Raw genomic sequence first — 24,344 nt, 5'->3', positions numbered from 1 at the left:
TGCAATTTAAAAATCTGTGAAATCAGACGGAACCTTTGTTAGTAAATGTAGGAAGTAAGAAACCATTTTTACCCGGCTAAGATCCGGACACGCAGGACTAAAATCTACACTTTTCAAAATAAACAAGTCAGAAACTGGTATGTGTGAGATGTGTGAAGTGGTAGAGTCGGTGGAACGTGTAGCGTCGCAGGACAGGGTAGAGAGATTGGCGTGAAAGGCGAGGACTGAGGAAGCAGGTAGGGAATGGAGTATAGGAGGTGTTTTGGGCTGGATAGAGAATCAGAGGCGGGTATTCGGGGGGGGGGGGCTTTATTTCCCTTTTTGTTCAAAACTGGTTTAATTTGTAGACTACAAGTATAACATTGCACAGGCATGGTGTTACACAGTGCAGTAGGTGGCGGCATACACCTCTAAAATATGGTTGTCGTCCGCCAATAAACGGAGAAGAAGAAGATTAGCCGGAAGTGCTTTACGGGAGTAAGCGAAGGCTAAGCCATAAGCATCGCTAACAGGTAAGACGACAAATCAGCTGCTTTGAACGTTTGCCGTCCACTTGATCCCACTTTGTGAAGACAGTTGAAGCTCAAACTGTTATTTGACGGCAGATGTCTGCTAGTGTTTGTCCGTCTTTATTGGCGTGTTTAGCTGTGGAGCAACACACTGGGACAGGAGTTCTTAACCATGGATCCCCGTGAGCTTGAGAAAAATGAACAGTGTCATGATTATAATGAGTGGTCCTAAATATCTGCAGTAAGACACGAGACAATAAAATATCGATAAAGTACATTACGTGCGTTGCGTGTATGAGGGAAGCTTTCATCTGAATCATCATGGAATCGTTCCATGTCCTAATGCAGTCATCATATTCAACTGTTTATGTGACATTGAAATATTCAGCTTCATAATGGCCAAGCTCACGGGGTGTCTTAAAGAGAAAGTGCACTTGCCGATCATCCGCAATCCTTGAACACACGTCTTTCTCATTTTGTGTGTGTTCTTAAGAAAGAAAAAGGGGCTAGCCTGAGGGAGCTAGCAATGCACGTAACGGGTCACACCTATTTTGACTATAAAGCTCTCTAAAAGACACCCAACAATGTTGTACTGACATTAGTGACCTAGCTACAGCGACATTGTTATTGTAGCAGCTAGTGATGTGTCGGTCGCTAACGAATCGGCTCGTTAAAATGAATTACAGGAGCCGGTTCGCGTCGTTGGGAGCCGATTCTTTTTTTTCTTGTCTTTTTTTTCCCGTTAAAGGCGAATGTCATTGGCCAAGATGTGTGGCGGTGCTGTGTCCACACTCAGCAGGAGGAGGGGCGGGGTTAAACACTTCACACATTCGTTAGTGAGAAATTTGCATGAAGAGATTTGACCTATTTTGACCTGAATTGTCTGTTCAGGTGGGTCTTTGTTTTTATAATATAACATTATTTCTTTTAGCTGTTCATTGAGGTTTAAATACATCCATTTAATTAATAAACATTTGATAATGTATTTTTTACATTGGTAATTCATTTTACACAATACACATAATTTGGTAATACATTTATTTTAAAACAACAAAAAAAATCTGAGGAGCCACATTGGAGCCGAAAGAGCCGGTTCTTTTTAGTGAGTCGAGCCTAAAGAACCGGCACTCTAAAGAGAGCCGAAATTTCCATCAATGGTAGCAGCTAACACTAAGAACTATTTTTCTGGCGTAGTGACACAGTGCCTCACGCCACCACCCAAAGGTAACGGGTCCACTCCAAAACAATGCGATAGGACACCAATCTGTACTGACCAGGAAACAACGAGAAGCATATCAACAACTAGGAATAGGCAACCAAATGATGTGTAAAGCATTCCATAGTCCATCTTCATTTGTGCTCAAGTAGTTGTTGGTGGCAGCTTTCACCAAGTCTGCCATGATTAGTAAACACACGCATTCTATGCTGCTGCTGTTTTTATGTTGTTATGGAAAGAAGAGAGAAAGGCGTGTGTTCATGTTTCACATGAGGATTGCAGATGATGGGCCAAATTCGCCCCAAAAAGTGCACTTTTCATCTCTGTTCTTGATTCTGTAGTGCAGAATGAGCCACCAAGCAGACGAGCAAAGACGCAAAGTTGTAGAGGACAACATGGACAGAGAGGACTTTTTTGACTGCCAAGAGACTTTGGAGCCCCCAGACAGAGGAGATGAGGACAGGCAACAGGCTGCAGAAGAAACACGTGTGAAAACAGACAGACTTACTGACGCCAGACATCAGCAAGCAGACGCGGAGACAGGACCAATTGAAGACAACGAGACTTGGGAGGATTCAGATTCCAACTTGAATGTGGACGCAGGCTGCAGAGGAGAACTCGACGACGATGACCTGAGGGAGGCGCAAGAGCTGACGGAGGAGGAGAAGGAGGTACAACGTGAACCTTCTAGGACGTGCCATGAAAAAGTCATAATGCAACCTCACTTTCACCTTTTAGAGTCGACGACTGGACAGCTTCACGTTAAAGGAAAAGGGCAACAGGCAGTTTAAGACTGGAGGTGAGCTGAACCCTATCTAGACTGATAAGATAGACCAGTCTGACCAGTGTATAGACCAATATGTGTCATGTGTTTGTGCAGACTGGTTGGCGGCAGAGCATAGCTACTCGGAGGCATTGCTTTTGTGTCCGGTGTGTTTCAGCCAAGAGCGAGCGGTGTTGTTCTCCAACAGAGCAGCTGCTAGACTGCACCTGGTAACACACACCATGCTGGTGCTCATCACACTATACTTCCTTTTAGCCAGACTCAATAGGACCACAAGCTAGCGACATGTTAACATTGCACTCGCAGTAAATGAGGTAAAGCTAACATGCGAGGACAGTGGGGGTGGTCATTTGGGACCCAAGCTAGCAGTAACTCTTCTTGTCAATCATCAGGACCTGAAAGATGACGGGATAGCAGACTGCTCCAGAGGTGAGTGATGTCACCACACCTGGGGAGGAGGCATGGGTGACTGAGGTAATTAAATGGATGCTTGCATAGCGTTGGAGCTCAACCCACACTACATGAAGGCCTTGCTTCGGAGGGCGGAGCTTTACGAGCAGACTGAGCAGCTGGAAAAGGCCCTGGAGGACTACCAGAAGGTTCTAGAGGAAGACCCCAAGCAGACGGGTGCCAGGCAGGCTTGCATGGTGAGTTCAGTGCCCATAATTGGAGGAGCTGCCCTTCTTCAAATGATGATGATTTTCCTTGCAGAGGTTACCTCAGCAGATTCACGAGAGAAATGAGAAGCTGAAGGAGGAAATGTTAGGTAGGAACACAAAGCATCCTAATGACATGTAAAATGTTTTAATGGATGACCTCTGACCTCTGTAGATAAATTGAAGGACCTTGGGAACTTAGTGCTGAGACCCTTTGGCCTTTCAACCAACAACTTCCAGGTGAACCAGGACGCCAACACAGGCTCGTACTCCATCAACTTTGTCAACAAGCCCAACAACACATGATGTCATCCATGTTTCAAAATAAAACTTTCCTATTGTGTGTAAAAAACAAAAGAAAGAAAGACTTCTTGTGATTGTGAATGCTTTAATTAGAAAGAATGACGAGATATTAACTAGGACTAGAATTCAACATCAATCACTGGGCTCTTCTGGAAAGTAACATCTCTCGAATGTTGTCCTCCGCCTCCTTCACGCTGCGTTCAAGGTACACCTTCTTCTGCTGGAATGAGCATGCAGTCACTGTCACATGACTGAATGATGACTTATTCTTACAATAAACAAGAAGTACCTCCAGCTCTTTGATTTTCTCCTCAGCGGTTTTCTGTTTGTCCTTCAGCTGATTAGTCACGTCCTCCTTGGACTGCAGGATGAACCTGAAGCACATACATTACGGTCACTTGGAACAGGTCAAAAGGGCAGAGGAGGAGGTGCCCATTGGGACTCACATGCGTCCGACACCTTCGTACAGCGGAGTGTTGTTGGGCAGCGTGTTGATCTCTGTGTGCGTCAGGTTGGCGTGTTTCTGAACCCGTGTCAACTGCTCAATCTGAAGGTCAGCCAGCTTGACCTTCTGCTGTGTGTCAATCATTTTCACCTGCAGCTCAGAGAAGGCCTGCAGACATTTTGTATATTGGTCATGCCTTGAGTCGCCTGTGATGTCACTTCCTGTGTGGATGGACTGAAAGTAGCTCTGCACCAATCTCAAAGGTTTTCAACTATTTGGCTGCTTTTCCTGCCCACAGATCTCCACCACGAGCTTGCATAGCGTCTAGCGCAGGGGTGCTCACACTTTGTCAGCCTGGGAGCTACTTTTAAAATGACCAAGTCCCAAAGATCTACCCCCTAGGAAAAATACAGACAAAATTAGGGGCGCAACGATAGCCGGAATTCACATGCACTTTGATGAAACGGATGAACGTTATTTACTGAACACAGTAGTGTGAAAAAGTGTTTGCCCCCATTCTGATTTCTTATTTGCTTGTCACACTTAAATGTCTCAGATCAAACAAATGTAATATTAGTCAATGACAACACAACTTAACACAGAGTGCAGTTTTATTATTAAGGCAGTAAAAAACAACGGCCCTGTGTGAAAAAGTGATTGCCCCCCCCATTAAAACATGACTTAACTGGTTTATCACACCTGAGTTCAATTTCTCCAGTCACACCCAGGCAATTACTGCCACACCTGTTGTCAAGCAAGAAATCCCTTAAATAGGACCTGTCTGACAAAGTTAAGTAGATCAAAAGATCCTCAAAAGCTAGACATCATGCAGACATCTACAGACAAATGGGAAAGAAAGTAATGGAGATCTATCAGTGTGGAAAAGGTTATAAAGACATTTCCAAAGGTTTGGGACTCCAGCGAACCACAGTGAGAGCCATTATCCACAAATGGCAAAAACATGGAACAGTGGTGAACCTTCCCAGGAGTGGCCGGCCAACCAAAATGACCCCAAGAGCGCAGCAACGACTCATCCAAGAGGTCACAAAAGACTCCACAACAACATCCAAAGAACTGCAGACCTCACTTGCCTCAGTTAAAGTCAGTGTTCATGACTCCACCATAAGAAAGACACTGGGCAAAAACGGCCTGCATGGCAGAGTTCCAAGACCAAAAGCACTGCTGAACAAAAACAACATTAATGCTCGTCTCAATTTTGCCCCAAAACATCTTGATGATTCTCATGACCTTTGGGAAAATACTTGTTAAAATACTAGTTGAACTTTTGGAAGGTGTGTGTCCCATTACATCTGGCGTAAAAGGCCACATTTCAGAAAAAGAACATCATACCAGCAGTAAAATATGGTGGTGGTAGTGTGATGGTCTGGGACTGTTTTGCTGCTTCAGGACCTGGAAGACTTGCTGTGATAAATGAACCATGAATTCTGCTGAAGGAGAATGTCCGGCCATCTGTTGGTGACCTCAAGCTGAAACCAACTTGGGTTCTACAGCAGGACAATGCAGCAAGACTTTGGAGTGGCCTAGTCCAAGTCCTGACCTGAATCCTATTGAGATGCTGTGGCATGACCTTAAAAAGGCGCTTCATGCTGGAAAAGCCTCCAATGTGGCTGAATGACAACAATTCTGCAAAGATGAGTGGGCCAAAATTCCTCCCCAGCGCTGTAAGAGACTCATTGCAAGTTATCACAAACGCTTGATTGCAGTTGTTGCTGCTAAGGGGGGCCCAACCAGTTATTAGGTTTAGGGGACAATCACTTTTTCACACAGGACCATGTAGCTTTGGATTTTTTTCCTCCCTTAATAATAAAAAGTGTCATTTAAAAAATGTAGTTCGTGTTCAGTTGTGTTGTCATTGAGTAATATTAAATTACCGTAAAGCACTGTGTATAAACCGCACCCGTGTATAAACTGCACCCCCATTTTCAGGCTCATGGCGGGGAAAAAAACTTTTTAGTTCATAAATGCTTGCCAACTCTTTCATCTCAAATCAACATGCGTAAAGGTACTATGCAATTTCAAAAAGAAGAATGAAGGAGAAATCTGAACTTCGGCATCTAGATCTTTAATATTATGGCTGAGCACAGATTAATAATAATAATAATAAATCAAAATAAAGAAATTTGCAATTTTCAGAGATGTTTTGATATCTTTCACTGCTTCTCTTTTTCTCTATTATTATTTTATTGCATTGCTTCAGTGTGAATTTAAACTCCAACGTTGTATTGTATTTTACATTGGAAGCTTAGGTTACCTTCAGTGCATATTGAGATTGTTTCACTGTGTGAAAATACAGACAGCCGTCAGATAAGCTAGTTGCATACACTAGCATTTTCAGCAACTGTACAGCAGAGGGCGCCAAAGTCAAAGCAACTGTCTGACCCACAGACGGCTATTCTAAAATGGGCTTCTCGTCAATTTCTGGGTCTGGTCACAGACCTGTCATCGTGTATAAACCGCACCCCGATTTTTTGCTTCTTACAAGTGGAAAAAAGGTGCGGGTTATACACGGTGCTTTACGGTACTTTGATGATCTGAAACATTTAAGTGTGACAAATATGCAAAAAAAAAATAAGAAATCAGAAAGGGAGCAAACACTTTTTCACACCAATGCATATAAATGTGTAAAAATCCATTACACTGCAGAAATATGACAATGTAGATGTCAATAAAAAACCTGAGCAGCAGTATGAAGGAAACTTTCTTCCTTCCTTACAGCGTTAACAATGCTTAACAATCAAAATACCAAATAATAATACTTACATGATATGCATAATTAACGAAGTATTTACACAATGCAACATTCATTTCAGTAATGGTATTGTTAATACATTTGATGGACTAGAATCTAAATCATCATCACTGACTTGTCATGAATTCAACAATACCCAGGGATCTAATTAGCTTAAAGCTATATTGTGTACAATCCCATACAATATATGTCCTGTTTCTTTCCAACAACATTTTATGTTTATTTTTGGGGAACTTGACAAAGGACAAATGTGGTCTTTTGGAGCGTCTATTAGAGCAATTAAGGGCTGAGCACTGTGCCGAGGACATGTTTCAACTCCAATGTTTCTGGATTCTGCTCCCCATCATGGAGCCAAACCCGCGCAGGGCATACTGTGGACGCCGGGCCGGCACTCATGTTCAATTCTAGTGTCCTTGCTCAAGACCAACAACATACTTCCGGCCGCCAAAACAAAAGCACTTTCACCTTTCATCACGTCTGACTGCGCTGAACAAAATCAGAAAAGTAGCTTATGATGACATCGAATTAAAAGCACAAAATGAATACAGGCTGTATTTGTGACGAGCCTGCTTGCCAGAGAGAAGATTATTACATTGTTGTTTGATGAGTACGTACCACGCAGTATGCTAGCATGAATTAACTTGAGGTTATGGCCGCTACATCATCATCATCATCATCATCATCAGACCCTTTATGCATTCATACACAGCATCATCATTCGGAAACAACACTGATGTGAAAGAATAACTGGTAGTCTATATGTGGCAGCTTCGGGGAAAGATATACGCAACTTTTACTTACACCACACAACTACGGTGTGTTCAAGGATGCCAAACAAAGTGGGCTAGGGAAAAAACAATGAAACAAAAAAATATAAACATACAAAAACTGTAGGTATATTATTTTCCCAATAAAACAGTAGTCCTTGTTTCTAAAAATTGACACGCGTTTACATACATTGCGATGTAGTAACACAGTGGCGGTTCTAGCCATGGGTCACATGGGCAACTGCCCAGGGCGGCATTCTGTTGGTGGCACCGCGAGGGGTAAGAAAAAAAATCCCATGGAACCTGTCAGCGCTAGGGCTGTCACGATAATCGATAAAATGATTAATCGAACGATAGAAAAAAGGTTGATAATTTTGATGCCTCGATAAATTGACATGTGCGACATGTACGAAGGCCTGTTCCATTTTTTTCGTCCTGCTGTAACACACAGGCTGGATGACAAGAGGGTTCACTCTGCTTGTGTCTGAGCACATCGGTTGTATAGTCAAATTAAGGCTTAGAGTGAGCATCCTGTCAGCTATTCAGCGTCTTTGTGACAGTACGTGGAGGCGGGGGCGAGCTACGTAGTGATTGAATACACTGAGTGGTAGCTAGCAGTTAACAAGCAAACACTAATATGAGAGCACAAAAGCGATAGTTTCTAAGCCGAATGTCACAGTTCCAGTGTGAATTAGCTGGGGCGTTTGATCGGCGAAGTGAATGTATAGCATCGTTCCGCCCAGGGCGTCAATCAAGCCAGAACTGCTACTGTAGCAACGTGGCCTTTTTATTTTCATTGCTTCTGAAAGTTTTCCCGCTCACGTACCGGTACGGGGCCACGGCCGGGTGATTGGGGACTGCAACGTTTCAGTAATGGAGTGGAACAAAACGAATCAGGAATCATTTACTGGCTGGCTCAATTCGCTATTAGTTTGACAGTTAACCTTTATAAAGGCGTGACGCACGCGACAGCTAAAAGATATATGTATGTATTTTCTATGAAGTCTATTTACTCATCTCTTTAGGATCATGTCTTTCTGGAATTACCTTCTTCAGCTCCAGATCGACGGGCGCCGCCATGTTCTCGAATGTTTTTGAGCGCATGCGCAACAACCGCGGATGGATACTGAAATATCGACATCTCCGATACCAGGACCCGTATTCACAAAGCTTCTTTGAAAGCTCCTAACTTAGCCTAAAAATTGCTATCAAGGAATCTTAGCTTGATACTGAAATGTCGACATCTCCGATACCAGGACCCGTATTCACAAAGCTTCTCAGAAAGCTCCTGATTTAGCCTAAAAATTGCTATCAAGGGATCTTAGCTTATGAGTGAAGTTCCTGAAGCAACTCGGAGCAAGCAGGGGACAGAAACTTTTATATTACTGAGGAGGTGTGTTTGACCCCCTGCTGGATATGACGCAGTCTTCTAAGAACTCTGATTGGTTGCTACAAAAGGTGGAAAGCCCAAAAAAGAAAGGAAAAAATGCGCTCCTCGTAAATGCTACTGTCCGTGCTGGTCATTTTACTACTTAATGTATGTGATATTAATGGTGGACGCAGACTCAGCTGTCAGCCATTCCTGTGATTAACGATATGACAGACTTCTTAGTCCTCCTGATCACCACTCCTAACATTCTGCAGCCATAGGAGCTCTCTTAAGGCCTAAGACGCTTCGTTAATAACTTTCATCTTAGCAGGTAAAAATTCTAAGAAAAATATCCAAGGAATTCTAAGAGTGACGCCACTAAAAGCTACAGTTAGCCTTAGGACCAGAGTTGATTTCATTAGGGCAAAAAGGTGAGCTACACAAAGATGCCAGAAAACCACCAGAACATAAGGTCATGGTCCCTTGTTAAGAAGAATGGATATCGTGTATGACTTCCATACGTCTCAGCAATGACTCCAATAACTAACTGATAAAATCGTCTGGAATGGCAAAGAAAGCATCTTGCACGACGCCCAGACTTCATGAAGATTCTTTGGTTTCACCTTCCAAGCTTCCTCCTTCATCTAACCCCAAACATGATCAATGATGTTCCTGTCCGGTGTCTGGGCTGGCCAATGCTGGAGCATCTTCACCTTTTTCACTATCAGGAACTTCAATGTGGAGGCTGAAGTGTGAGGAGTGCCATCCAGCTGAAGAATTTGCCGTATCTTGTATTTTGGAAGGTAATGGGCAAGAAGAATTTAGAGGGAACTAAACCATGGTGTTGCATTTGCCAAGAACCACAGCTTGCAGAAAGGATTCACAGTGGAAAAGTGGCAGAAGGTTGATTGTTCTGATGAATCATTCATCAAACTGCGTCCCAATCACCACAAAAATGCTGCCCATTTCCTTCCAAATTATACCAGAGGACAAATTCAGAGGGCAAAGCTTGGAAGACAAAACCAAAGACTCTTCATGAAGTCTTGTAGCCGTTTTGCCTTTCTATACGTCTGAATCCAAATGAGCAACTAGGACGTGAAGTTATTTGTTGTTCCTACGACCTGGATAAGCTACAAGACTTTTGTCAGGCACTGTAGATTATCAAACAAAACATGGATACTTTGATACTTCAGTCATATGAGGTATTATTATCATTAGGATGACAGGCAAGCTGTCCTCTGTGATGGACAAAGACTCTCACCCCTCCTACACAGTCTTACTGCACCAAGGAGCAGTGGCAGGACGATACGTCCGAAGTGTCTCCTTCAATGTGAGGGAAGAAGGAGCTCATCCGTTACAAATCACCTGCTGGACAAACTGGATGGAGAGAAAACCTGCAGTGTCTCAGTGTTTGACACCCCGGCATTAACAGGATCACAGAGGAACGTAATGACATTAGTTACATTTGCATGATCATTTTACATTACTTTACCTGGTTGGAAATGCCTTTTCTTCCACCAGGGTAAGTGCATGTAGCAAAAGCACAGCAGCACACTGCTCATAGTCAGTCAGTCAGTCAGTCGAAACGATGGCCGATCATAAATGGAGCTGTGTGGGAATTGTCAATTACTTCCCATTCTTACAGTTCTTCATAATTTGTAGTCATTCAGTGGCTCAGTGAGTCAGTCACTCATTCAGTCACTCGCTCAGTCAGTCGAAACGATGGCCGATCATAAATGGAGCTGTGTGGGAATTGTGAATTACCTCCCATTCTTACAGTTCCTCATAATTTGTAACCCATTTTAATGGTTTTATCTGATATTTTTTGTTGTTTAAAACATTCTTTTCACGTTTTATATAATCTGTTATTTTTTCTGATGTTGGATATTAGGCAATATCGTAAATCAGCCTAACCCAGTTGTCATTATCTTCTGTCATGCCCCCCCATGGGACACAAACGTTTTCACACACCCCGATTTGAAATACTGAGAAACTATTGATTTATTATTTATATCTATTTATTTATCTATACTCTACAGACTGAACTTGAAACTGAAAGCAGGAAAATGCAACAAAATGGAGATCTGCGAAGCCTACAAGTGTATTCAAGAGTCAAACTGCATGTCGAGTACAATATATTTGTACATGTTGGCAGGTCTGCAGTACTCCCCCCTCCCCCGCTATGATATCAAATAGACTACTTAAAAATGTACCCAACACATTAGGTGTACACAAAATATCAGTCTTGCTGATACCAGCCTGAATTTTACTCAGTATCGGATCAGAAAGGGACATCACTAAAACCACTTCTTCTGGCTTCAAAGTGTCCTTGAGGGTCAAAATGCTGCGGTTTTCTGCTTTCCCTGCTGTTTCTTTATGTTGCTAAACATCAATTTGAACTTTATAACCGCAGGAACTCTGTATTGAATTTGTATTTTTACTTTTAATGTCAATAAATAAGTGGCTTCATTTTTAATGCATTTCTTATTTCAATCAAATGTACCATTTCTTGTTCATAAGATCAGCATTTTATCCTCGCTTTTAACTTAATGAACATTTTATCACAAGATCGGAGAACAAAAGAAAGTGTTATCTCAGCACAATGTGTGTGTGTGCGTGAGTGTGTGTGTGCGTGCGTGTATCAATGAAACACAGTCTGTCTCCAGCGCTTGTCAGGGGTGAAAGGCCACAGGCAGTCAGTGATGGCAGAGGTGAAAGGTCGGGCTTCCACGCTGAGGTTCAGCAGCTCCAGACGAGAACATTCCAAGCGACTGTTTACAGGACGGAGGGCTGAAGCCGCTAGCTGCTCCGTTAGCTGCAGACATGAAAAAGGTTCAATCATCCAAAAAATGGTGAAGGAGCTAACGTGGCATGGACACGTCTGTTCTTACGGGAATGAGATGGTTGGACGGCAGATTGAAGGCCTGCGCCATGGCCACCGCCATCTCGTATTTGGTCATCTGCTCTTTGGCGGAAAAATGAAAGATTCCCCTGATGGATGCATCCTGAACACACATAATAATCACAACAATAACTTGATTTTAGACCTGTCACGAAAACAAATTTTGCTGGTAGATTATTATGTGCTACAAATTATCGGCGATAGTCGATATTATCAACATTTTTTGACACCATTTTATCATTATTGTCATGAGGTGTAATTCACATTTGAACCACTAGATGGTACTCAAGTATAGTGTACCTGTGTGAGCCACATTAGCTTGACACAGACGTTGCCACTACGTAAGCGTTTAAAATTGATGCCATATTCGTCATATAATCGTATTGAATGGTTGCATTTGTTTCGCAGTGTAGCCAGCAACACTGTATGTGAGCACGCACCATTTTGCACCGTTGTGTTTATATTTGTCAACCAAACATCTCAGTAAGCGTTGACTGTCGGGACGAAGGCTCCGCTGCCCGATCACCTCCATCTGTATTTTTTTTTTCCCAGTTGAGGAAACTGTCCATGTCGGTCGTCGGTGTTCATGCGCTCACCTCGTTCATTCTGTTTAAAACCAAAATATTCCCACACTGGGGCTTGTCGGCTGTGGCATTCGTCTCAGAAACCAACGCTTCTGTGCCTTCATTCATGTTAGCGTAAGCTGGCTCACAAAGCTAACTGCAAACCCTCTGTAGCCACTCACTAGTAGCCCCGCCTCCACAAAGAGGCTGAATGAGAGGAGGGCTCAGTCTCTCCATTCATTCCAGAATAGAACCAATCAATGCGCACGGACAGATGCAGAGCGAACCCTCTTGTCATCCAGCCTGTGTGGCACGGAGAGACGAACAGAAGAAACACACAGTATCGAGGGTGTTCTAATTACCGAGCAGTTTTTTTTTTAACTTTCAATTAATCGATTGTCATGACAGGCCTACTTGATTTCAAACTAAATCCCAGTGTACAATTACAACTTTAAAATGTACAAAATAAAATCAAACTTGTAGTGCATCCAACACCTGTCTCGCTCTCTCACAAACTTTTCTGCACACGACTGCGACGTCTCGGACGTGCGTTGGGAACCTCTGCTGGCAATGATCCAGCGTGCAGCTGTCCGTCGCCCCCTCCTGGACTTTTAGCCACAGCGACGTGATGGCGCTCTCTGTCAGTGACTCCACGTCACCGAACAAAACAGGCACCCGCAGCACGGCTGCACCTGAACACCACAACGACCGGAAATGAATGCATGAATCAATCAGTACTCAGTGATTGACATGTGTTGCAGTGATTGACAGGTCAGTGCAGAACCTGGACAGTGTCTGAGCGCCTCTCGCTCTCCTTCCAGTTTGCTGCGTCCGTACACGTTGAGTGGATTGGGAACGTCGTCCTCTCCGTAGGGAGGGTTCCTTCCGTCAAACACGTAGTCGGTGCTGATGTAGAGGAAGAACGCTCCTAACGCAGCTGTGTCCGCACACGTCACCTTCAAGGTCAACATCACGAGTTGGAGGTCAAGGACGGCATCATTACTCACCTGCTTCTCTGGCCAGCATGCTTGTGGCGTGCACGTTGAGGTTCAAGGCCGCCTCAGTGTGTCGCTCCACCACATCGGGACGCCGTTCCGCTGCACAGTGAACGATCGCATCAGGCTGACCAAATATATGGGATGGTTAAATACTGTACATATGTTTATGTACAGTACAAAGGGATGTCCCGATACGATCTTATTCTTGCACCCAGCTCGTATCAATACACACAACACACTTCCGGCCTTCAAAATAACACTTGTCTAATTGTGTAAACAAAATAAGGGGGGTCATAAAAATATCTTATGATTAATAACGCAATTGGAACGACATCTGTGACATCATCATCCTTTACCACAAGCATTACATTTGTTGAAGATTTTGTAGCAACGTGTGCTGAGGCTGACACGCCATTAGAAAAGGTACATCCATTTCTCAATTAAAGGACAAAATGGGCCAATGATGTACTGCATCAATGAATGGAAGGATTGTTGCATTTCATTCATGGGCATTTTATTCACCAACTCCAATAGCACACACTCTAGAAAAAATAAATCGGATTTCATAGGGCCCTAAGAGAGTTTGTAAAAAAAATAAAAATAAAAACTAAAAAAAAGTAATATATTATAAACTACCCCACAAATTGATCTATAACCATGTGATTAGTCCTATGCGAGAAGTATTTTGCACACCCATTTTTTCCAATTTTATCCTTCATTGGATGGACTTTTATTGTGTCTTTTATTGCATTAGGGACCTGAGGTTTGTTACAAAAGCCAAACAATATTGTTGGTCATGCTGTGTAACAAAAAAGTAAATCCAGCAATACTTCGGTTGCATTATTTTTAATGCTTGAACTATTTTCATAATTATATTCAATTCCACAAATTCATGTTTGTAACAAAAGCTTATTATTATCATGATTAATTTTAAAAAAGGATCGGTACCGGATCGGATCGGCAAGACTATTAAAAAATTGGTTCGGACTGGAGGTCAAAACATGTGGATCGGGGCATCCCTAAGTATTACATGTATGTATGTACAGCTCCATACTGTATAGATATAGATGTATAGAGTATTACATGTATGTACAGCTCCATACTGTATAGATATAGATGTATAGAGTATTACATGTATGTATGTACAGCTCCATACTGTATAGATATAGATGTATAGAGTATTACATGTATGTACAGCTCCATACTGTATAGATATAGATGTATAGAGTATTACATGTATGTATGTATAGCTCCATACTGTATAGATATAGATGTATAGAGTATTACATGTATGTATGTACAGCTCCATACTGTATAGATATAGATGTATAGAGTATTACATGTATGTATGTACAGCTCCATACTGTATAGATATAGATGTATAGAGTATTACATGTATGTATGTACAGCTCCATACTGTATAGATATAGATGTATAGAGTATTACATGTATGTACAGCTCCATACTGTATAGATATAGATGTATAGAGTATTACATGTATGTATGTACAGCTCCATACTGTATAGATATAGATGTATAGAGTATGACATGTATGTATGTACAGCTCCATACTGTATAGATATAGATGTATAGAGTATTACATGTATGTACAGCTCCATACTGTATAGATATAGATGTATAGAGTATTACATGTATGTATGTATAGCTCCATACTGTATAGATATAGATGTATAGAGTATTACATGTATGTATGTACAGCTCCATACTGTATAGATATAGATGTATAGAGTATTACATGTATGTATGTACAGCTCCATACTGTATAGATATAGATGTATAGAGTATTACATGTATGTATGTACAGCTCCATACTGTATAGATATAGATGTATAGAGTATTACATGTATGTATGTACAGCTCCATACTGTATAGATATAGATGTATAGAGTATTACATGTATGTACAGCTCCATACTGTATAGATATAGATGTATAGAGTATTACATGTATGTATGTACAGCGCCATACTGTATAGATATAGATGTATAGAGTATTACATGTATGTATGTACAGCTCCATACTGTATACATATAGATGTATAGAGTATTACATGTATGTATGTATAGCTCCATACTCTATAGATATAGATGTATAGAGTATTACATGTATGTACAGCTCCATACTGTATAGATATAGATGTATAGAGTATTACATGTATGTATGTACAGCTCCATACTGTATAGATATAGATGTATAGAGTATTACATGTATGTATGTACAGCTCCATACTGTATAGATATAGATGTATAGAGTATTACATGTATGTACAGCTCCATACTGTATAGATATAGATGTATAGAGTATTACATGTATCTACAGCGCCATACTGTATAGATATAGATGTATAGAGTATTACATGTATGTATGTACAGCTCCATACTGTATAGATATAGATGTATAGAGTATTACATGTATGTATGTACAGCTCCATACTGTATAGATATAGATGTATAGAGTATTACATGTATGTATGTATAGCTCCATACTGTATAGATATAGATGTATAGAGTATTACATGTATGTATGTACAGCTCCATACTGTATAGATATAGATGTATAGAGTATTACATGTATGTATGTACAGCTCCATACTGTATAGATATAGATGTATAGAGTATTACATGTATGTATGTACAGCTCCATACTGTATAGATATAGATGTATAGAGTATTACATGTATGTATGTACAGCTCCATACTGTATAGATATAGATGTATAGAGTATTACATGTATGTATGTACAGCTCCATACTGTATAGATATAGATGTATAGAGTATTACATGTATGTATGTACAGCTCCATACTGTATAGATATAGATGTATAGAGTATTACATGTATGTACAGCTCCATACTGTATAGATATAGATGTATAGAGTATTACATGTATGTATGTACAGCGCCATACTGTATAGATATAGATGTATAGAGTATTACATGTATGTATGTACAGCTCCATACTGTATACATATAGATGTATAGAGTATTACATGTATGTATGTATAGCTCCATACTCTATAGATATAGATGTATAGAGTATTACATGTATGTACAGCTCCATACTGTATAGATATAGATGTATAGAGTATTACATGTATGTATGTACAGCTCCATACTGTATAGATATAGATGTATAGAGTATTACATGTATGTATGTACAGCTCCATACTGTATAGATATAGATGTATAGAGTATTACATGTATGTACAGCTCCATACTGTATAGATATAGATGTATAGAGTATTACATGTATCTACAGCGCCATACTGTATAGATATAGATGTATAGAGTATTACATGTATGTATGTACAGCTCCATACTGTATAGATATAGATGTATAGAGTATTACATGTATGTATGTACAGCTCCATACTGTATAGATATAGATGTATAGAGTATTACATGTATGTATGTATAGCTCCATACTGTATAGATATAGATGTATAGAGTATTACATGTATGTATGTACAGCTCCATACTGTATAGATATAGATGTATAGAGTATTACATGTATGTATGTATAGCTCCATACTGTATAGATATAGATGTATAGAGTATTACATGTATGTATGTATAGCTCCATACTCTATAGATATAGATGTATAGAGTATTACATGTATGTACAGCTCCATACTGTATAGATATAGATGTATAGAGTATTACATGTATGTATGTACAGCTCCATACTGTATAGATATAGATGTATAGAGTATTACATGTATGTATGTACAGCTCCATACTGTATAGATATAGATGTATAGAGTATTACATGTATGTACAGCTCCATACTGTATAGATATAGATGTATAGAGTATTACATGTATCTACAGCGCCATACTGTATAGATATAGATGTATAGAGTATTACATGTATGTATGTACAGCTCCATACTGTATAGATATAGATGTATAGAGTATTACATGTATGTATGTACAGCTCCATACTGTATAGATATAGATGTATAGAGTATTACATGTATGTATGTACAGCTCCATACTGTATAGATATAGATGTATAGAGTATGACATGTATGTATGTACAGCTCCATACTGTATAGATATAGATGTATAGAGTATTACATGTATGTATGTATAGCTCCATACTCTATAGATATAGATGTATAGAGTATTACATGTATGTATGTATAGCTCCATACTCTATAGATATAGATGTATAGAGTATTACATGTATGTATGTATAGCTCCATACTGTATAGATATAGATGTATAGAGTATTACATGTATGTATGTACAGCTCCATACTGTATAGATATAAATGTATAGAGTATCACATGGTCTCGTACCTTGCAATCGTTGAGGAGTGTTCGGACGGCGTCCTCGTCTGTGAGGTCACAGCGTAGGAGTCGAGGTCTTGCCCTCCTATATGCTGTTCCAATAACACAGCAGCCGTGGTTCTGGAACTCTCGGTAGACGGCTCGGCCAAGAAGACCGGTCGCCCCGGTCACAAGGACCCTAAGAGTTGGCATGTTCACCTCCTCCTGAGATACAAGCAGTCAGCATTCTCATGATGACTCCATTTTAAGTCCGTGCAAAATTAGTAATGCGTATCATTGTGCCTGGAAACATCTCCAGGTCTTCATCTTTTGAAGGAATACTTTCAGCCTGAAGATGAACAAGCTCCACACACCACATCACTTGATAACAGCCTTAATAAGGATTATATATTCATATATTAGATGTCCGCCTTGTTACCTGGAGTAGTTGTACGCTGCCAGGCCTGAAGTCAATCTTCACTTCTGATTGACTCATTTCCTTTCACGTCTGACCAGATGTGATATTGACAATAACCGAGACTGACTGTTTCCCGTTCACAATTTTCCGATGCGCACTTTGCAGCGTCTTCTCCACTTCCGATCAGCTGTTTGCCGTAAAGCGGCTGTCGTGAAGCGTGCTAACTCACTTTACTGCAATAAAACGTTTGAAGCATTTTTTATACTCAACATAAATAGTGAATAACAGTAAGGCATGAAGAAATAACAACCAGACGAGTTGAAAGAATATTTTACACAAACATTGCACTTAGTTTCTACTTGCTTTGTGTACAATAAACCTTTTTGGAATGTTCGTTTCTGGTGCGACACGAAGAGAAATGAAAATACTTCACCTCTAACTTCCCGTCATCAAATCCTGGCATCAGCAAGCAACACGAGCCCAGCAGAACCAAGATGATGAAAACAGGAAAAGCACCCAGACTGCTCAAACTCAAACTGCTTCTTCTTTGCTGATGAGGTGCTCATTATCACCCCCTGGTGGAAAATTAACATGGAAATATTTACAGTCCAAGAAAAGCTCGAATGTGAAAAAACAAATATTTCAAAAATACACATTTGTCTTTTAAAAAACACAATTTAATTATGCAGATTTATTAAAAGTGATCATCTTGAATAAGGCAGAAATCAAATACATAAGAAAATAGAAAGCTAACCTAGTGGTTAGCATGTTGGCCACACAGTCAGGAGATCTGGAAGATCTGGTTCAATCTCCGTTGGGCATCTGTGTGGAGTTTGCGTGCGTGGCTTTTTCCGGGTACTCCGGTTCCCTCCCACATTCCAAAAACATGCATGTTAGTATGAATCTGAGCGTGAATGGTTGTTTGTCTATATGTGCCCTGCGATTGGCTGGCAACCAGTCCAGGGTGTCCCCCGCCGCTCGCCCAAAGTCAGCTGGGATAGGCTCCAGCATACCCGCGACCCAAGTGAGGGTGGACATTTTCCAACTTTGCTTCACTGGTGAAAATGTTATTTGTATTAAGGCTGTCAAAAATAGTGTATTAACGGTGGTAAGTAATTTATTTAATGAATTACCTTAAAATGTTTCGCTTAATAACTCATGAGCATCATGTCACGCTACACCTCTCTGTTATGACGGCAGACGGCATTGTGTTCTTCCTCTGTCCAGAGGCTGAGGCTGAAAAGGCATATTGTCTTTATTGCACAAACTTTATTGGTCCCAAACATATAAGAGCGCTGAGAACGTCGTCCCACTGCAAGTGCTGCAGACAGAAGTGACACCTAGTGCCAAAACACAGAACTACAGCACACGTATTTCCCACAATGCCTTTCGACTTAAAGGGCCAAGCTAGGCCTGTAACAATAGTGCGGCGTGAGTGAAGTTGGCCCCCACCCCACTCAAAACCCTAGTCAAATAGTCTCATTTTTTAGTGCTACGTTTGTGCTGTTTTGTGCAATTAAAATGAACATTTGTGCTGCTTTCGTTTTTGAGTTATTACAGTTTGTTTTATAGGTCAACCAAAGTTCACCCAGCCCCCGACATGCTCATGAGCCGACATGAGCAGCAGAAGAAGAATCATTCAGCTTCAGTGAGTTGTAAGAACGCTGACTTCATGTTTTCAACAGATCTCAGAACAGCTGTGGAGCTTTGTGGGTTTGGTTAAGCAGTAACAGTCAGCAAATACAAACAGATACAAGTTGACTTGCTTTGCTGGTTTATTGCAGACCTCTGACTGCTCTCCACATCTTCCTGCTTTGTCATACCTTTTCCACCAGACCACTGGTAGGCAACCTCCGGCTCAGGAGCCGCATGTGCCTCTTCAACCTCCTTGTTGTGGCCCCTTTTGGTCATGACCAATTATTTAATGAAATACTGTAACTGATTTTGTATCTTGGAGTTTGAAGTGAAACTTTAATAGTGTTTTTTATGTTTATAATGACTCAATCAAGATAAGCGTCACATCCAGGTCTGTGGACCTTGCCTTTATCTGCGTGTGGCTTCTTGAGCGGGCAATCTCCGCGGTAAGATAACCATGAATGCATCAAAAAAAGACATAATTCATCAATACTGGTCACAAATGAGAGATTATAGTCCTGTGTGAAGAACAAAGTCATATATTACAGAAAGAAGAAAACAAACATGTAATTCAGACGCGTCAAGAAACGTTCCTAAATTTATGTTTACTTTTTTTGAAAATGCCAAGCTGCAACTATGTTTTTTTTTGTTGTTATATTAAAATGGGCTACGTTTGAATGAATACTTCTGCTTGTTGTACAAATTGAAAACGTGTTACGTTTGCGGCTCCAGACGATTTTTCTTGACTACAAGAGGGGGCAGAATGACTCTTTTCATAGTAAAGGTTGCCCACCCCTGCGACTCCGCGACGGCTGGATCCTTCCTGGGTGCTCACCGCTGCCCCCAAGTGGACCTGCCACTGCATCGCCACACTGAAATTCCACCACCACAGAGGGCTCGTGTCTCGTCATCTTCATCCAAGCCTAGTGACGAAGACGAGCAAGGAAGTGAAGATGATCTGTCCCCTCACTTCTCTTCATCGGTCATCTTCTCATCCAGCGATGAAGAATCCAATCCGCAGAGCGCCGGCCAATGCGTCACTCAAGTGAGAAATGTTAGTTTTTCAGAGTTCACTAAGCTCTTCTCTCTTGGTCTTCTGATTCGAGGGTGAAGGCCTAAAGATGGCCGCTAAGAAGCACGCTGACACACAAGTGTCACTCAGCGACCATCGCCGCTCAGACCTGTTGCCGCGGCAACATGGCATGTCAGTGACCCCTAGGGAACCCGCCAAGGTAGCAACATCCTCACAGCCATCATGTTCATTATGGGATGGCGCAAACACACACAGTCCCTCACTCCATCACTCCCTTGCTCTAGCACGGTTTTAATGAACAAATGGTGGCTGTTTGGTGGCTGAATATGGCCTATTATTAGTCCAAAAATACTGAAAGACAAGTTATACAGTCAAACTTGTCTATAGCGGCCACTAGAGGGAGTCTGCAAAAGTGGCCGCTATAGACAGGTGGCCTCTATAGACAGGTTGGCGTCCAGTTTGAATGTTGACCAGTAGAGGAAAAAAAAGAAAAAAAAGGGAAAATAATAATAATAATGTTGACCAGTAGATGGCACTGCGGACTGCTGATAAAAGTTGTACAGCACTACTAGGCTTGTTATTATCATGGTTCATGGTTTTAATCCTGAACATGCATGAGTCAAACAGTAGCACATCACATAGAACAATTCACAATTTTGCATGTCCAAAAAGGAGTAGGAAGAAGCAAAACTTATTTAATCCTACCCCTCATCAGTTTCACATCAGTTGCAATACATTTATTCACCTCTTGTTCTTCCAAGTGTACTTTGTAGGTCTACATGACAATGTAGTGCAATCATAGCCAAGGTTTTTACTTACTAAAAGGAAGCTAGAGGCTTAATAATAACTGATAACTGATAAAATACTTCAGTTAAGTACAACCGAACTCAGTTTTGCTCCCGTTGCCGCATGCATGCCAGCATATGTTTTTTTTTTTTTATTGTAGCGTCGCTGGGAGCACGTCCTGTTCCCAGCCTACTTTGCGGGAATGTTTTGGTGCAAATGCTCTTAAAGTTACATGTTTGACCAGGAAATAGCAAGCTCAAAAGAAGACAGCTTTTTTATGTGGAACAACTGACAGTTTGTGTGGCTCTTGTGAATGATTGTGACTGAGCTAGGACTCAGTAATTAAAGTCTACACACGACGGCTTCATTGATTGAAAAACAAAACTTTTTCGTGCATGAAGCTTCTACTTGAGTTGGTAATTTGGCCGCTATATGCAGTCAGATATTGACCAAGGGAGACAAAATGGGTGGCTGCTGGCTGCGTTGGACAGGTGACTGCTATACACAGGGTCTATAACATGTAAATTTGCTGGGGGGGATTTTTCAGTGGCTGCTATAGGCAGGTGGCCCTTCTATAAAGGTGGCCGCTAAGACAGGTTTGACTGTACTTGTATAGTATTGTGGTCACTAGGTGTCAGTAATGTTACATTGACAAGACATTAGCTTACATTACCTTCACTTGCAGCCATGGATACTTGCAGTCTGACATGATACAGTAGAAAAAATAGTTCTTCTCCCATTCCGTGTGGAAGTGGTAAGTTTCTTGCTTCTTACTTTGTCCCTCATATTCTTAAAGGAAAAGTGCACTTTTTTTTGGAATTTTGCCCATCATCCACAACCTTATGTGAGACATGAACACACGTCTTCTCATTTCTGTGTTCTAAAGATATAAAAACTGGGAAAAGGAGGCACACTTATTCCGCCTAGAAAGGCCGCTATTAAAACACCTCCGAAGATCTCCAACAAGGTTTAATGCTTTTATATCCATGCTGTGAGCATGTACTAACAGGTATACCAACTGTCAAAAGTCTTAAAACACTCCAATTTATCTGGAAGAAAAAAACGAAATTTTGAAGAGTTAAAGTGGTCTGTCTCTCTTCCCATGTTAATTCCCTTTTCAAATGACTTTCTCCAGTAAAATGCTGTTCAACTGATGTTTTTACGCAGACAGAGGAGGTAGTAAGTACTCCAGAACTTGGAACACCTGTAGGAATTAGTTGATCAACCTCCATTTCTTTCTTTAAATTGTTGACCCATTTTGTGGTCCCTGAAACAGGCCTTTTTGTATAATTTTTTACCTTTTTTTAAAATCCCTGACACTTCACCACTTACCTTTATTCCATTTCAAGCTATTCACTGCACTTGAACGCCTTGAATTTCAATAAATGACTGGAAAAATTGCGGTGTTCTAAAACTTTTGGCCGGTAGTGTACATTCATGATAAAGTGTAATACTTACAGTATTGTGCTCATTTGAAGCATGGGAAAAACTTCTTTCCTGGGTGCACTGATTTCACATAGCAACACAGAAAGGAACGCCACACCTGGCGTTAACTTTTCCAAACTCAAAAACAAAAACACATCAGCAGTGGCGGAGGCTCCAATATGTAGCGTTACCTTTTGCTTGTGGCCTGAGGCATTGTGAGCGAGTGTGTGGTGAAGCCAGTCGCTAGCTAGGTAGTAGCTAGTCGGTGTGGTGTGGCGAGGTGTCACTACACCCATAACGTAGTTCTTGGGCGTAACAATGTTAATAATAATGTCTGTAGCTTGGTTAATATGCAGGTCACATGATGTAAATGGGCATCTGCCGATACTTGCTTTTTAAAGCCGATCAGCTTCGCCCCCATTGCAGCATCCAGCCTATAGCGACCGTCTCCCGCCCACCCTCCCTTCACAAAGCCAAAACAAGCACGTCTCCCGTGTGGGACTTAGCTGTCGTTGTGAGAGTGATAAAAGTTTTGCACCCTACAAAACATGCCACAAAAAATATCTCGCCGTGGCGGCACCTTAAAAAGCTTTAGTTTGGGGCGGCATTCGGGGGGCGGACACTTGGCAGGGTGTAGTGAGTTGTGATCATCAATCGGGCGGCGGCTAATTAGCCAAAATGTAGGACACGCGCCCGTGAAAAGTGGTTGGATCCATCGGACTGGATGGCCGGCTGTCGTCAGCGGTGGAGGACACCGGGTTTGCCTCCTGCCGCGCCATCAAGCTGCTCTGGTATCCAACGTCTCCTTAAAGAAGGCGTTTCATCCTCTAAGTTTCAAAGTTCCCTTTTTATATCATAGCCCACCAACGTGAGCCCCCCCAAGACCACATGAGGCGCCCTCAAGGCTGCGTTTCGTTCAGTTAATAATGTGAGAACACTAGAAAGAAATGCATTCTGAAGTACAAAATGTGAGTTGTGGACACCAGCATTTTGTTAATGTTCTGGTAAAACGAGCATATTCGCTTTGTTTGGGTTGAAATAAGCTATGAAAATAAATGTTACAAAAATGGCTATTTTCATTTGACCTGCAGGCAGTGATGTGCGGAGGCAGGTCTCGATGAAAAAAAAAAGACTAACAAAATAATTATTAGTTTGTGTCTATTGAATTGTATTCTGGATGTATTTTCTGTATGATTGAAATCGTTTTTAACATTTTATTAAGTAAAAATGACAGAATTTGCAGATTTCCTGATGAAATACATGGAAGAAACGTAGAGCGAGGCCACCATGAGCGTGGCTTCGCAGCTACGTGCGCCTGCCTGTCAGCATGTGGCCAGTAATATCATGTTGCATCAACATTTATTATACACCCCAGAGATGCATGAGCTCTTTTTTTTCAAACCAATACCTATAACTTTGTGCTTCTCAAGAGTGATATGGTTCAAATAACCGATTTTTTTTATATCTACTATTT

General features: G+C 41.2%; 3 protein-coding genes across 5 annotated transcripts; 1 reads left to right on the top strand and 2 right to left on the bottom strand.

The window, feature by feature from the left end:
- The first annotated feature begins 390 nt into the window (after positions 1–390).
- Positions 391–3,780, top strand: ttc1 (tetratricopeptide repeat domain 1). Of its 2 annotated transcripts, none has more exons than XM_054756023.1 (8): positions 391–512; positions 2,067–2,396; positions 2,464–2,524; positions 2,606–2,718; positions 2,902–2,938; positions 3,008–3,156; positions 3,221–3,275; positions 3,341–3,777. In XM_054756023.1, the coding sequence occupies exons 2-8, from the start codon at positions 2,073–2,075 to the stop codon at positions 3,469–3,471; spliced, it is 870 nt and encodes a 289-aa protein (XP_054611998.1). In that variant the 5' UTR covers positions 391–512; positions 2,067–2,072; the 3' UTR covers positions 3,472–3,777. The 2 variants fall into 2 exon arrangements, with proteins under 2 accessions (XP_054611998.1, XP_054611999.1); XM_054756024.1 differs by having other exon boundaries at positions 459–512; positions 2,072–2,396; positions 3,341–3,780.
- pfdn1 (prefoldin subunit 1) lies at positions 3,534–8,638 on the bottom strand. The gene is made up of 4 exons (XM_054756026.1): positions 8,498–8,638; positions 3,915–4,081; positions 3,758–3,842; positions 3,534–3,688 (listed from the first exon to the last, which is right to left on the bottom strand). Exons 1-4 carry the CDS (start codon positions 8,552–8,554, stop codon positions 3,605–3,607), a joined length of 393 nt encoding a protein of 130 aa, XP_054612001.1. The 5' UTR covers positions 8,555–8,638; the 3' UTR covers positions 3,534–3,604.
- A 2,604-nt stretch (positions 8,639–11,242) lies between these two features.
- mat2b (methionine adenosyltransferase 2 non-catalytic beta subunit) lies at positions 11,243–18,567 on the bottom strand. Of its 2 annotated transcripts, none has more exons than XM_054755023.1 (7): positions 18,425–18,567; positions 17,604–17,798; positions 13,292–13,406; positions 13,069–13,221; positions 12,780–12,976; positions 11,711–11,824; positions 11,243–11,634 (listed from the first exon to the last, which is right to left on the bottom strand). In XM_054755023.1, exons 1-7 carry the CDS (start codon positions 18,452–18,454, stop codon positions 11,461–11,463), a joined length of 978 nt encoding a protein of 325 aa, XP_054610998.1. In that variant the 5' UTR covers positions 18,455–18,567; the 3' UTR covers positions 11,243–11,460. The 2 variants fall into 2 exon arrangements, with proteins under 2 accessions (XP_054610998.1, XP_054610997.1); XM_054755022.1 differs by lacking the exon at positions 18,425–18,567 and adding an exon at positions 18,013–18,344.
- Between the last annotated feature and the right edge of the window lie 5,777 nt (positions 18,568–24,344).

The sequence above is a fragment of the Dunckerocampus dactyliophorus genome, chromosome 16 (genome assembly GCF_027744805.1).
Source record: "Dunckerocampus dactyliophorus isolate RoL2022-P2 chromosome 16, RoL_Ddac_1.1, whole genome shotgun sequence".
In the NCBI taxonomy this organism is placed as follows: domain Eukaryota; kingdom Metazoa; phylum Chordata; class Actinopteri; order Syngnathiformes; family Syngnathidae; genus Dunckerocampus; species Dunckerocampus dactyliophorus.
Note: the sequence above shows the minus strand (reverse complement) of the source record. Positions and strands in the feature narration are given on the sequence as shown.